This window comes from Eurypyga helias, unplaced genomic scaffold (assembly GCF_000690775.1).
Source record: "Eurypyga helias isolate BGI_N326 unplaced genomic scaffold, ASM69077v1 scaffold16037, whole genome shotgun sequence".
Classification (NCBI taxonomy): Eukaryota; Metazoa; Chordata; class Aves; order Eurypygiformes; family Eurypygidae; genus Eurypyga; species Eurypyga helias.
This window is the reverse complement of record NW_010260289.1, coordinates 11,093-25,461: the sequence shown is the minus strand read 5'-3', so window position 1 is coordinate 25,461 and position 14,369 is coordinate 11,093. Positions and strand designations below refer to the sequence as shown.

Sequence of the window (14,369 nt, the reverse complement as noted above, 5' to 3'; positions counted from 1 at the left end):
TAGAACCCCCCCGCAGCCTCCTCGTCTCCAAGCTAAACAGACAGACCTCTCTCAGCCTTTCCTCACATGGAAGGTGCTCCAGGCCCTTCATCATCTTAGTGGCCCTGAGCTGGGCCCTCTCCAGTAGTTCCTTGTCCTTGAACTGAGGAGCCCAGAACTTAATTTACTTTTCTGAAACCTTTTTAATGAGCTCAGTAAGTACAGGTTGTTACAAGTGACACTCGTGCATCTTAGATTTACTTACCTAAACAAAATGAAAATCTTTTTCATAGCAAACTTATTTGGCTGTTTTGGGATATGCTTGACTTTGTTGTTGTTGTTTTTCAGGTAAATATGCTGAAGATATATTTGGGGAGCTTTTCAATGAAGCACACAGTTTCTCCTTTAGAGTCAACTCCTTACAAGAACGTGTAGATCGCTTATCTGTCAGTGTTACACAACTTGATCCAAAGGAAGAGGAACGTAAGTTAACTCCTGCATTGAAGATTTTTGTTGCCCAGACATCACTGATAGGTGAAATGGAAATAATAATAGTTTAAATTATGTTTATAAGAACAGAGAGCAATGCGTTATGAGAAAGAGATCCATTTCTGTTTCTGCTACAGGTTTCTTTATAGCCTTGAGCAGCTTCCTGAGCTCAACATTTTCATGGTTACTGAACAGTATGAATTTACTACCAATGAATTTACATAAAACCTGCCACAGGAATATGTCACTTCAGTAGTATTATACATTAATGTCAATAATGTTATAAATTATGTGACTCCTTGGAGATAAGTCTGTACTCCCTTTTTTCTTTTTTTTAATGTTCCTACTGTTTCCCATGGGATGTACCCATTTGTCCATTAGGGTTCTTGCATTTAACTCAAACCATTCTGTGATTCTATGGTAACGAGTTGGAAGGGACCTTAAAGACCACCCCCGGCCATGGGCAGGCCCACCTTCCACTAGACCAGGTTGCTCAAAGCATCTTACTTCCTGTACAGCTGTATGGCTCCATTTATTGATGCTATATATCCCCCTGGACTCTTCCAAAATAGCCTTAAGTACTATAAATATTGGTGAGCCTTGAGAAAACAAGTACTTCTAAAAGTCAATAGGATATGGCTTAGGCCTATAAGATTTTGTATGGGATGTAAATGGTGCATAGGGTTTGCCATGGCTGTGGAAGCACTGACCACCTAGTATGTAAATGCCATGAAGCTTTTTTGCCTTACTGGATATATGTGAGTTATAGGTGGAACTATAAAAAGTCTTGTAACTCCAAACAGGTTTGAGTCATAGAATCACAGAACGGTTTGGGTTGGAAGGGACCTTAAAGACCATCCAGTTCCAACCCCCCTGCCATGGGCAGGGACACCTTCCACTAGACCAGGTTGCTCAAAGCCTCCTCCAGCCTGGCCTTGAACACTTCCAGGGATGGGGCATCCACAGCTTCTCTGGGCAACCTGTTCCAGTGCCTCACCACCCTTTCCGGGAAGAACTTCTTCCTGATGTCTAATCTAAACCTCCCCACTTTCAATTTAACCCCGTTACCCCTTGTCCTGTCACTACAGGCCCTTGTAAAAAGTCCCCCCCAGCTTCCTTGTAGCCCCTTCAGGTACTGGAAGGGGCAATAAGGTCTCCCTGGAGCCTTCTCTTCTCCAGGCTGAACAAGCCCAAGTTTGGGGTGTTCTAGATTGTACGACTGAGACCTAGAAAGTAGAGCAACTTTGTGATGTGAAAAATAACTTCAGATTGCTTGTGGTATGCAATTTTAAAATCTAGAAAGCTGTTTCAGTTCTGAATGTCTAGGTGTAATAGTTGTGTGTCATTCAGGGAAAATGAGGTGTCAAAGCAGGAGCACGGTCTTCAGGCTACGTTAAGTTACCAGTGCCGAAATGTCACTAATAGTAAAATTAAGCTAAGGAAGTTTTGATTCTGTGTTTTGGTGACATTACTTTTAGAACAGGTTTTGAAAGACAGCTAGTAGCAGATTTTCCATGAAATCGTGACTTGCCTAGGGGAATTCTTACATTAATGGGATTTTCCAAGCCTCTTGACAACTGCGCCTAAATCATACACATACACCTCCTTTTCCAACAAAATACCGTGTTTACTGTGATTGGGTAATGACAAGAACCCTTTCTGTGTACAGTAACAAATTGTCAGCCATTGTAATCTTGTAAGAGCTGTAATACTGCAATACTCCAGAGTGTTAATGTCATTTCTGCGTTTACCCTTGACAGCCTAGTTTTTGGTTTAAATCAGAGTGGGGTATACGTTGATAGGCGTATCTAGTATGGTAACCATGTACGCTTCAGGAAAGGGAGAAACCGTGTGAAGGATCTTGCAGGATAGCAAGATGGAAAGTTGTACTTTCCTGTGTAAATGGCCCTTGGTAAGTTTGGCTGTAGGTTTCAGTTACTAAATATCCGTAACTATTTGACATTAGAGAATCGCTAGCAATATTTGTAAATAGTATGTAGTCTCAAATGCACCAGATCAGTACCTTTTCACAGTACTGTGTATACTGTAGCATTTGCTAAAGTCTGTAGCTGAAGAAAGGGACAGACACCACCGGTAAAGAAAACAGGGCTGAAAAGAGGTCTACTTGACCAAGTCCAGAGTGGCTCAGTGTGACTCGAATCTGATACCCTGGATTTGTCTCTCATTCCATAGAACAGCAGTGACTGCTAGTACTTCAGAGGAACACATGCAGTCCTCGGTGTAAGGAACTATTAAATTACTATTTTTACTAATCTAAGAATATCCAGTCCTTGAGCCATACCCAGTGTTCTTTATTCACACGTTCTGCCCAGAATGAGTCACCAGATGAGGACAAAGAAGATGAGAGGAAGTTTGGTATTACGTTTCCTTAAAAATTAGGGATCGGGAAACTGTTTCTCCTTCAGTATCCTGTTTTGGGCTTGAAATTTAGAAATTCATCACAAAAAGTTTTGTTTTGCCCCTGATCTGGGCTGAAATAGCTGGATGATGTTAACAAGTGAAAGTGTTGGGGGGGAAACATTTGGATTTACCTTCCTTAGCTTTCTTAACCCTGCATGCAAGAAGCGAATTTCAGTGCTTCTGCTCAGCTAACAGCATGTGTAAAATGGGAAATACGTGTAAAATGAGTCTCATTTGCTAGTTCTTTGCCAGCAGGCAGTAATAGGAGGTTTAATGTGTTCCTTTGGGCCCATGCTATTACACAAGAGGAAGAAATTAAGATTCATTTAAAGCTAAGTGGCATGAACAGAAACAGCCCAAGTCAGACTCATTGAGTGAGGTGCAGATACTCAACGAGATGTTTTTGGTAGAGTCAAAGCAATAAAAACTCTGACTTATTTGAATAGTCTGTGTGTTTTCTCATTTTGAATTATTACAATATCTTTGTGAAAGAATAAAACTAAATGAAGCCAAGGTTAGGATTGCATCCTGGAGGAACTAACTCCTCGTGCGCAATCTTTCTGTCACAGAATAATTGCTATGAACTTGGTTTGGTTTGAATTATTACACTGTTTTCAAATTCTTGATTTCACAGAATCACTTATTTCATATTGTAATCAATTTTTTTTTTTACATACTTTATTTTGTTTACATACATGTGGGTTTTTTCCCCCCTCAGAAGAGATACTAAACTTGCATATAGACAAAAAGATATCCTCTGCCTTCCTTCAGTAAACTGAACTTTATTTCAGTTGTATGGGGAAGCTAGCCTATATATATTCGAGTGATCACATCTGGAGTCTTTTTAGGACTGGGAAAGCACATTTTTGCTATGGAGGTGAACTAGTTGACAGTTTCAGTAACCCTGCAACATAAGATAATCTTATAGGTCAGAAAATAAACCCTAAGAGTGTAGTTTCTTTGCAGTTATTTTTAGATACTCAGCCCATTGTGAGACTTGGAAGAAAGAGTGCTAAAGCCCATTTTAAGGGGCAGCTCACTTACCGTCTCTAGCCTCTGAAGAGGAGCTTGGTGACTAATGTAATCAAAGTTAAGAGCAGGGAGCACATGAAAATGGGGTCATGACCTCCACATGTAATATGTTAATGTGGAGAATAACACTACTGTTGATTCATTAATAAGAATTTTTACCCCCAAAGTCAAATAATGAAGAAGACTGTTAAATTAAATTAAAGGAGGTCACCTTTCCTGGCACATCTCCACTTAACTAAGCGTTGGGTTTGAGTGTGTCTCTCCCTCAAAGGTCTGTGCAGATGGGCTGAGCTCCAACTCCTCTCTATACTTTTTCTTGCAATTTTCGTAGCCGTCAGTTCAATTGATGGGTTATTCAGTAAGTAAATCAGTTTTAAATTAATGTGCCCAAGGCTTAATAGTTCAGTGGCAAAGCCATGATATTGCACGATTTGTATTTTATATATAAAAAGAGGGCTCTGGACAAAATGTCATTTGCTAAGTAACGTGGCAGTTTTGTTGACACTCACCAGCAGATTCAGTGCTTGATGCAGCTGGGTGATTCGCATCTTCCCTAGGGCTGCTCAGGGCTCCCTGGTTCTACATGCTGCATTTAAAGCAGCTTCTCAGTCCTCTTAAAGTGATTGCTCTAACATTTACATCTTCCCTTTGCTGTAGTAGGTAAGCTACATACATTCTCTATTCAAAGAGTGCTTGAGCTACTTTGGATTTTTTTTTTAAATCAGAATTTCAGAAAATTTGAATTTCTTGTGTTGGGGACAAGCCCAGAGGAGACCAAGTTTATGTTCTGCAAAAGTGGTCTTTCTGCTTCGCAGCTATAAAACCTGCAGGGACCAGTCAGAAGTATTCTGATGGCAGAGAAACCTAATATGTGCGAGATTCTAGGCATTGTTGAAATGAATAATTGTTTAAAAAATAAAATACATAAAGTAGAAATCAGACTTCAGGACTGCAGCATCTTCAGGAACGGAATCACACAAATCTTCGCCTGAAGAGAGTTTTCACATACACCCCCAACCCCAGTTAATTGCCTTTAATTGGAATCTTACGACTAAGTTGTTCATTTGATATCAGCATGATTTCTTCCCTGCACTTTTCAAATTGCTGGGTAAGATTTTGAACAGGGAAAGGGAATTGTGGGCAGCTGAGTCCATTGATTTATACATAATCTCCCATAGTCAGTCTGTTCTGCAAGGAACCACAGCTGTGACATTCGAGAGTTCATGGTCTTAAAAGTTGTCAGGGTGAAATTCTACAGAAAGTGTTGAGAGAGCAAGCTTCCGAAAGGGATAAATTTTATTTAGCTATTTGCCACCTTTAGGAGAATGGTGTTTTTTGGCCTAGAACCTCTTCATAAATTGTATATTGGAGTGAGATTAAAAGAATAAAAAAATCTAGTAACAGGTTTATTTCTTCTGGTGAGGTAAAATAAAATGAAATATTTAATAACTTTGAAATTTAAAAGTAGCTACTTTCTGTCAGTAGGCTGATATGCTCCATACCTGACTTTTACTACAGACTGGGGACTACAGTATAATGAGAGGCTTAACAAGAGGCAAAATATTATATATATATTACTGATGTATTCTTTTACTTATTGTGTAGTTCAGCCCAAAGAAGCCCAGTTATTGTAGCTTCTTAGAGTGCAATTTAAATACTTTTTTTTTTTTCCGCAGTTCGTTGTTGATTAGAAATAAAATGGGCTGGCATCTCTTTTTTTCAAAATCAAAAGTTTGGTAGATAAGCTCTCTGACAGAGATAATTTTTAATTATGTGGAAAAACCTGTGGTGTACAGTACAGGCTGGCAGACATAATAAGTCTTTTCTTACAAGCCAAACAACTGACACAGGAAAGATAAACTGGCATTTGTTCAGATTGTTGCAAGAGTGTTTATCTTAAATTGTGAACATCTCAACATTTAAGGAAATTATTTAAGACCCCTTTTTTTTTGCTCATTGCAGTAAACACAAGTGGTGTAACAGATGGACTTTCAGGAAAATGTATCCATATGAAATGTAGCATCTTGGGCTATGTGAAGGTTCTGGTGCTGGTTCGGAATTAGGCAACTGGAAGCTTAGATTTATCAGCTTTATCCAGTCAAATGCCTGCAGCATTTCCAACTCCTCCTTCAGCCTCTCGTCTCTTCTCACACCTGAAGTCCTACATCCCATTTGCTTGATCTGTCCCTTTGCTGTGCCAGTTTGTCAATCAGCCAAAGCTAAGCGGCCGGATGACCAGCCAGGTTTTCATGTGTTCTGCCCCCTGAGGCATCAAGCCACGCAGGGCTTCTGTTTCTTAGCCAGCTGGCAAGCTAAGCACACGGCTTTGTAAGCCAAACTCTGCACAGCCCAGGATTACGCTGTGCCTGCAACGTGGGATTTACCTGATCCCTGTCTGCAGGCGAGTTACACCCGTGTCACGATGCTCAGTATTTTGGGTGCCACGTCCTTTCACTTTCTTAGTCATGTCGTCCTAACACAGTCCGTTGTTCTGAATAATGGCACGCTTTTCCGTGAATGCCAGCCATCGGATATCCGCGCAGGAAATGCCGTTAGGTCTTTGAAATTCCAGTGTGTGTTTTCTGTGAACACCTTTGCTATGTGTCTTAGTGTTAGAGAGAAAGGAATCTACACTTAATTGTTGAGTATTGATTGATTAGCCTCCTGTGTCTTATCCCCTTGTGCGTGTTTACAAAAAGCGGAGATTTAAACAAGGAAATGGAGATGATGAATTAGGGCGGCTGTATTTGCTCACTGGAGAGATTAAGGAATGCTAATAAAGAGCTTATAGAACGATGTACATCTCAATAATGAGGTATCACATACTCTGTGAGCATTTTAGTATTGAAACAAAGAACTGTCTTTATCAGAATAAATGAATTTACTTAGTTGTCTTCAAAATATACACAGGTTCAGACAGAAGTATGCTAACTTTTATTTTTGCTGGCGTAGTCTCCAGTAAGAGACAGGCAGTTTAAAGACTTGCGGGATTGCCAAGCAACTCTGAACGAGTACACTTGGTGAGATTTGTAAAACCAGCAACTCCAAGGAAAAACAGCTGAAGTATAAAAGAATCGAAGACTAGGTTTTTAGATGAGTAAACCCTAGTTCTTCTAATTGTGAACTTACGCCAGCAAATAACAACCTGTACTTCATGAAAGGCACAAAATGTATGTGGTTATTTATGAGTGCAAAAATACCTGCAGAAATTGAGGCTCCTAGCTGACATGCATACATTATAATACTTCTTTAACACACTTAAAAGGCTTCTGAGCAGCTAATTAAAGGTATTAAAAAGAATAAAAGACACTGTAATGAAATAGAACCTAAGGGTAAAAAGAAGGAAACTTCTCCAGGAACACACAGTCTTGCCAACTGTAATAAACTTCAGAAGCCAAACTGAAAATCAAATAAATCCCATCTTTAGCCTCACAAAGGATGCTGCCAATGTGCTTAGGTAAGAAGATAGAACTTTCCAGGAATTGCAAGCCCTCTGGAAAAAATCCTGCCTTCTGCCCCTTGGTGATCATACGACAGAAATCCATCTGTGTGTGTGTGTGTGTACACTTGTGTGTGTTACAGAAATTGGAGTAAAATGCAGCTTTCATCTTGAATAGGGGCACTCTTAAAAAATTGTTGCCAAAGGCCCTAGTGATACCGGGTGGGGGGAGGTGGGCAATGTCCTCTCCAGTAAAGGGGCACTACTGTCAACCTGGTTGTATAAAGTAAACATAATTATTCATAGATAAAATGCATATGCTTAAAATACTCTCTTTGTTAGTGAGTCTTAAAACTGTCTGTTTTCAGTATTGTTTGTGATTTTTTTAAAAAAAAAAAAAAGGCCAAACCAATGAAAAGGACTGCTGCTTTATCTAGTGAAGGTCTAACGCTGGCTGCAAAATTAGTCTTGAGGCACCTGGACTTCACAGGTAACTGAAGATCAGGGAGGAAGAGAAATAGGAGACTGAATAGGTACACCGTGTCCAGAAGTAGAAGTGCAAGTTTCATCAGTTGCCGTCGCTTTTCCATTAATCTCTTTCTAAATTGTAATGATTCTGAAATAGAAAAAGGTACATGGGCTTTAACAGCACCAAGTCAGTATATTTCAATTCACTGTTTAATCTATCATGTTCACTTAGTGTTATTTCTCTTTGAATCTTATGTTAAAGATAATTGGTTATTCCTAATTACTGTGCTTAAAAACTCGATGTGTCTCACCTGAATTAAACAGAGAAGTCTCATCTTGATTAAAGAGGCTGATTAAAAACCACTTGACTAGTTCCATGTGCTGGAACATAGTATCACCTCCTGTTAAAACTCGCTGATACCGGTAGCATAAGCTGAAGTGATTCGCTGGTTTGGCATCTCAGTGGGCCGTCGGTAGAACTGCTCCCTACGTGCAAGGAATGCAAAGTGTGGCTTGCTGATAGTATAAAGGTAAAATCTATACTGAGAGAAAGAGAGAGTAATTTTTTAGTACCAAAAGGATTGTGAAATGGAGATGAGCAAAAATTTCCTGTGAAGCTAAATAGAGGATAACGTGCTAGAACATTATGAGCATGTTTTTCACGTAATCTGACGATATCTTGTTGTCGCAGTAGTGCTGGATGAATTTGTTGGTTGCAAGTAGTAATACTTAATATTTATGTTCTAACCAGCATTAAGCAATTGCAGAATAATCCAAATAAAGTCTCTGTGGTGTTTTGTTTTTTTTTTTAAAATGACAATATCCCCTTTCAGTGTCACTGCAGGACATTACGATGAGGAAAGCCTTCCGGAGTTCCACAATTCAAGATCAACAGCTGTTTGACCGCAAAACTCTGCCTATTCCTTTGCAAGAAACTTATGACATTTGTGAACAGCCTCCTCCACTTAACATCCTCACCCCTTACAGGTTAGTAAAATAAAATTAATCAAAGCCCATTTCTAGCTTATTTTATGTAATAGAGATGCTATATCCAAGCACCTCATGCCGAGTAGCACTTGAATATTTAAAGAGCCACACTAGAAAACTGTGAAGCTGCTGGGGGAATACACGCAGCAGAAGCCGTTATAAGCATTAAAACTTTACTCCCCTTTGCTCAAATATTACCCCAGTGTAACAACAGTAAGAAAGAGCCATTTTTATTATCTGTATTTATTATATTGTGCTTTTGGATGCAAAGTGAAGAAAATAAGCAGTTAAGTATGTAGAGAGAAAGGTCTTTAATGGAAATGAATGTTGTTTTATGTCCCAAAGTCGATTTCAATCAGTAGTTGAACACATGCAGCCACACAAATTTGCTCATTATGTTAAGAGCAAGATTTGAGTCATTGGAATTGGAGTTCTCCGATTTATGATACCCTTTTTTTTTCTTTTTTCTTTTTTTTTTTTTAACCTAAAGCTTGTGTTAAAGTTAATTTTTAAAATCAGGACCTTGAGTACAAGGAAAGATAGTAAAGAATGATGGCACAGGAGGTCAGTGTTCATCATTTTAATGTTATTCAGCAAAATATTTCAGGGTCTGAGATACTAGGTACTCCTTAACATGCCTTTCCTTTGCCTTCATGTTTGGATTCATGTGTTGTCAAATAAGTAGCACACCCTGTTTGCATCACTGTATTTCAGGGATGATGGAAAAGAGGGTTTGAAGTTTTATACCAATCCTTCATATTTCTTTGATCTGTGGAAAGAAAAAATGTTGCAGGACACCGAGGACAAAAGAAAAGAAAAGAGGAAGCAGAAGGTATGTATGTTATCTTTATAGAGCTTCTGGTGGGTTGGGTTTTTTTTCCTGGAGAGGGTTTTCTTGCAGATACTGTACTTTTTCGGTTATGCCGTTCATAACAATCTAAACTTTACAGACTCCTCTTCATTCAGCTAAAACTACCTGTATTCATTCAATCCCATCAACTTTAACAAATAAATATATAATAATAATGATAAAATAATATAGAAGGGCCGAAAGTTTTCATGCTGTCCTAATGCAACTAACAGCAAGTTTGCCAAAGCTTGTAAGTCTTCTCGCAATGACTCAAAAAGGAGGAATACAGCAAGAATAAACAATTTCACTGGTACACTTTTTTGTCATACAAAATTCTGACACTCTTACAGGTGAAAAAGCTTGAATGACATTCTTCACTCTAAACTAGACAGAAATGAGTAGGAATGGAGCACTTCGTTCAATTTTAAGAAGATATAAACAAACACTTTTGCAAAGCTAATGTTACTTTTTTTATTTCACCATCATTCTGTGTATTTCATTCGTAGAGAGTAAATGTGTCAGATTCATGATTTCATTTCAGACAGAGTAAAAAGCTATTTATACAGTTATTTTTCTCTGTGTTATTCAGGTACTTATCCATTAGAATGAAGTTTATGCCTCTCACAAGTCTTTCTGGATGATGTATCATATTTAGACTGAAAGTAATTTTTTCTTGCACATAAATTAGCATTATTTTTCATTATGCTGTGGCTGATGTTTAAATGTAACTAATTAAAAACCACTGTCTTAGTTGTCAGTTTTGTTTGCACAACTCTCCTGCAGCAGAAAAATCTGGATCGTCCTCATGAACCAGAAAAAGTGCCAAGGGCACCTCATGACAGACGGCGAGAGTGGCAGAAGTTAGCCCAAGGTCCGGAGCTCGCGGAAGACGATGCTAACCTCTTACATAAGCACATTGAAGTTGCTAATGGCCCAGCTTCACATTTTGAATCAAGGTTTCTTTTTATTTTTTCTATCCTTTGTTAAGTGCAGATATTCCTACTGCAATAGTTGAACACGCTCGAGAAACGGTGAACGATGAGATGCCTTGTTATTTTTGATGTTTTCTTATTTTTAAGAGTAGTTGGTATCCTTGGAATTTATTTTAGTCTTGAGGATGTGTTGTCATAGGCAACTTGAAGAAGGTGTTGTGTCACTGTTGCAAGCTTACACCCAGATGTGTCACTACATTCCCATCTTGACCTACAAAATCCCCATTATTCCAGTCTCTTCATTTTTTTCTGTAGCAGACACTGCCAAGACTAGATGGTGGGTGTGATGTGAACAAACGTCCACTTGGAACTCAGATGAGATCACTGAGCTTCTCTTTACTCTTCAGCAAATCCAAGATTTGATTGACGTTTCTGGTTATAGTCTATTACAAAATTCAGCCTGTTGGATTGTCATTTCACAGCACGTATTTGCTGGTGGCTAAAAGTAGCATTTCACATGGTAAACACCTGCTGTGTTTACGCTTCTGATGTTTGTGCAAAACCAGCTGAGGAACTTCCGATGGGAAAGAGGGCTGACATCTAATATTAGGAGGTTTGGTGGTGGATTGTTTGGCTTTTTTTAATGATGATTATTAAAAAGCATTCTTTTTCAAAAAAAAATCAGTTAATTTTTTTCCCCTATCCTTCTCTGGCCAAAAGCACCATAAGAGAGTGTTTTGCTTAGCTTTGTGAGGCCTTCAAACAAAACAACCTTAATAGTGACAGTGGGTAATGAGAACAACTCTAGGAGATAGTGTTTTCTGCCTGGTAAGTGGAAAATCCTTTGTGGAAAACTTAGCTCTCTGCATTCAGAAAGTAAGAATGGTCTCAGTACATTTCAGTCAGTGGGATACACCTCAGGTTATGGTAGTTGGATTTTTCTAGGAACGACTCTGTAGTATCTTATCTTTGTAAACTGCTGAGTAAAGTCATTGGCAGAAACATCTGCTTCCCTGCTGTCCTTCGTTGTGATGTACGTCAGATTCCACGTTGGAAGCGCTTCTTGCAGGACTCCTTTTGTGTCCAGGACCGTGGCGTAAACCTTGAATACCTCAGTACCCTCATGCAATTATGAATAACGCTGTGGCGCTTGGGAGCGCTGCGTGTGCCGAGCACCTCGTTCAGAATCACAGCAGCACCGTGCCTCTGAGTAACAGAGAAAGGCTTCACCCCTGAGGAATTCAATAGGTTAGATACTACAGTGGTGACAGTATGTGGAAGACGTGGAGTACTGCTTGACTTCATAGAATCATAGAACCATAGAATGGTTTGGGTTGGAAGGGACCTTAAAGACCATCTAGTTCCAACCCCCCTGCCATGGGCAGGGACACCTTCCACTAGACCAGGTTGCTCAAAGCCTCATCCAGCCTGGCCTTGAACACTTCCAGGGATGGGGCATCCACAGCTTCTCTGGGCAACCTGTTCCAGTGCCTCACCACCCTCTCCGGGAAGAATTTCTTCCTGACATCTAATCTAAACCTCCCTGATTTCAATTTATACCCATTACCCCTTGTCCTATCACTACCGGCTCTTGTAAAAAGTCCTCTCCCAGTACCCTTGTAGGCCCCCTTCAGATACTGGAAAGCTGCAATGAGGTCTCCTCGGAGCCTTCTCTTCTCCAGGCTGAACAAGCCCAATTCTTGCAGCCTTTCGTCATAGGAGAGGTGAAAAAGGGACATAGGACTTGTTGAAAAGTGTTCTGCAAACACATTTCCTCCTGATTTAATAGAGAAATTTTTTTTAATCTTTAATGGAGTCGTTAATTTCGTATGTGGAAGACGTGGAGTACTGCTTGACTTGTTGAAAAGTGTTCTGCAAACACATTTCCTCCCAATTTAATAGAGATTTTTTTTTTTAATTTTTAATGAAGTAGTTAATTTCCTAACTGATCAGGTCCTTAAGGTGTGTCTAAAGTTGTCATTAATGAGGAAGGTGAATCATTTTAAGCTGTAGTTATCTCAACTGCTGCTACTCGATAGTAAATCCTTAGATTATCTTCCCAGTATCTGTTTGTAGCTACAAAGTATTAGGTCTAAAGTAGTGGGTTCTCTCTATGGGAATGTAGGTCCTCTGGCAGAAGTTCAGCTAAACTATTCAGTTGTAAATTCTACCACTCTAACGTGGATGGATGTTTCACAGATGTTATAAAAGAATATAGTTGCACATAGGTGGGGAGTGAGGAGCAGAAATGAGCAGAAAAACACCCCATGGCAGGTGGAACTAGATGATCTTTAAGGTCCCTTCCAACCCAAACGATTCTGTGATTCTATGATTACCGAGTAGTGTCTGTTCCATAATACACTCTGGTATGTGTGTACTACTAATTACAGTGCTACATTTACTTAAAATAATGTGACTAATAAGCACTAAGAGCACACACATGCTGCAGAAGTTGTCTGATACACCTTTCAGAAGCATTAAACCCTTGAGCTGCTAGAAGCCGTGGCACAGAAAGCAAGATAAATTAATAAAAAGCCATGAAGTACAATATGCAGCATGGGTGCAGGGAAGGTACTCAGATTCAGAAATCCAACTGAAGCATAGACAGAACATTAGCTGAGGGCACTGATACTGACTTCTACCAAAGCTTACTTTGGGTCGTTTTTCACTCTTTTCCTACAGATCTCAAGCATACGTGGATCATATGGATGGATCATACTCGCTGTCTGCATTGCCCTATAGCCAGATGTCTGAACTTCTGAACAGAGCTGAGGAGCGAGTGTTGGTCAGGCCACACGAACCACCCCCGCCACCTCCAATGCATGGAGCAGGAGATGTGAAGCCTGTGCCTCCTTGTGTTAGGTACAGAGGGGTCGAGCCACATGCAGATTTGTTGGGAGAGTTTTCGTTTCCCACCATCCCCCTAACAGTCCACTAGTAGTATTTTCATGCAGCCCAGGCCGTACACACATCCTAAGGGCTATGTCAGTCCACAGCCCTGACATGTCCACAGCTGCAGGGCCGTGCAGGGGTTGGAGAGAAGGTCAGAATCTGAACCCCGTAGGGTGCCGTTGTGGAGACAGGCCTCACCTTGCCATTAATATTGCAACGGTGTCGCCTCCTGAGTTACGTGGCAAGACAAAAAAAACTGTATGGAAGATATTTCTGAGAAAGATGTTGGAATCTCAGGATTTGGCTTTGGAATCTTTGGATTTGGGAAATACGGAATTTGTACTACTGAGCTCTGTTTCAGCCTGTGTGAAAGAAAGAATATATAATACATCGCAGTAAGAGAGTCAGCTGTCAAAACTATATATTCATCACATTTGCTAAACTGCAACTGCTGCTGCTTTTTTTTTTTTTCCCCCTTCCCCCAAGTGTTTTTATTTTCTTTTTTTCTACGCCTTTCCAGAGCTGGATAACTACTTAGAGCATTTTATAGAGCGAAGCTGTGGTTGTCATTCCCCTGTTGTTTTATATCCAAAATCTTCACTTTATGGGCAGGTACATACAACTTGGAGTAGAGGACAGGTAATGCAGACATGGTTGTTAGGTCAGCAAGATGGTAGTCTCTCGGAAAGAATGTCTTTTTACTGTTCAGGAGATTATACAGAGTATAATCATCATGGTACATAATGCTCTTTAATGCCCAGCATTCAGTAGTCTAGAAATGAATCTATTACTATTTTTTCTGCTGTCCAACACTAATAACTTTGTCCTGTCATTGGATATTTCAGTTCTACTACTGGCTTGGCAGAAAATCGTCCTCAGT

At 39.8% G+C, this 14,369-nt stretch overlaps 1 protein-coding gene across 1 annotated transcript in view; it reads left to right on the top strand.

Moving 5' to 3' along the window:
* WASF1 (WAS protein family, member 1) overlaps nt 1–14,369 on the top strand; it is a 28,972-nt gene that overhangs the window by 11,846 nt on the left and 2,757 nt on the right. Inside the window, exons 2-7 of the mRNA XM_010155000.1 lie at nt 328–462; nt 8,662–8,815; nt 9,530–9,647; nt 10,449–10,621; nt 13,280–13,459; nt 14,335–14,367. Of these exons, the coding sequence (XP_010153302.1) occupies nt 328–462; nt 8,662–8,815; nt 9,530–9,647; nt 10,449–10,621; nt 13,280–13,459; nt 14,335–14,367 (793 nt within the window). The remainder of the gene's footprint in view (nt 1–327; nt 463–8,661; nt 8,816–9,529; nt 9,648–10,448; nt 10,622–13,279; nt 13,460–14,334; nt 14,368–14,369) is intronic.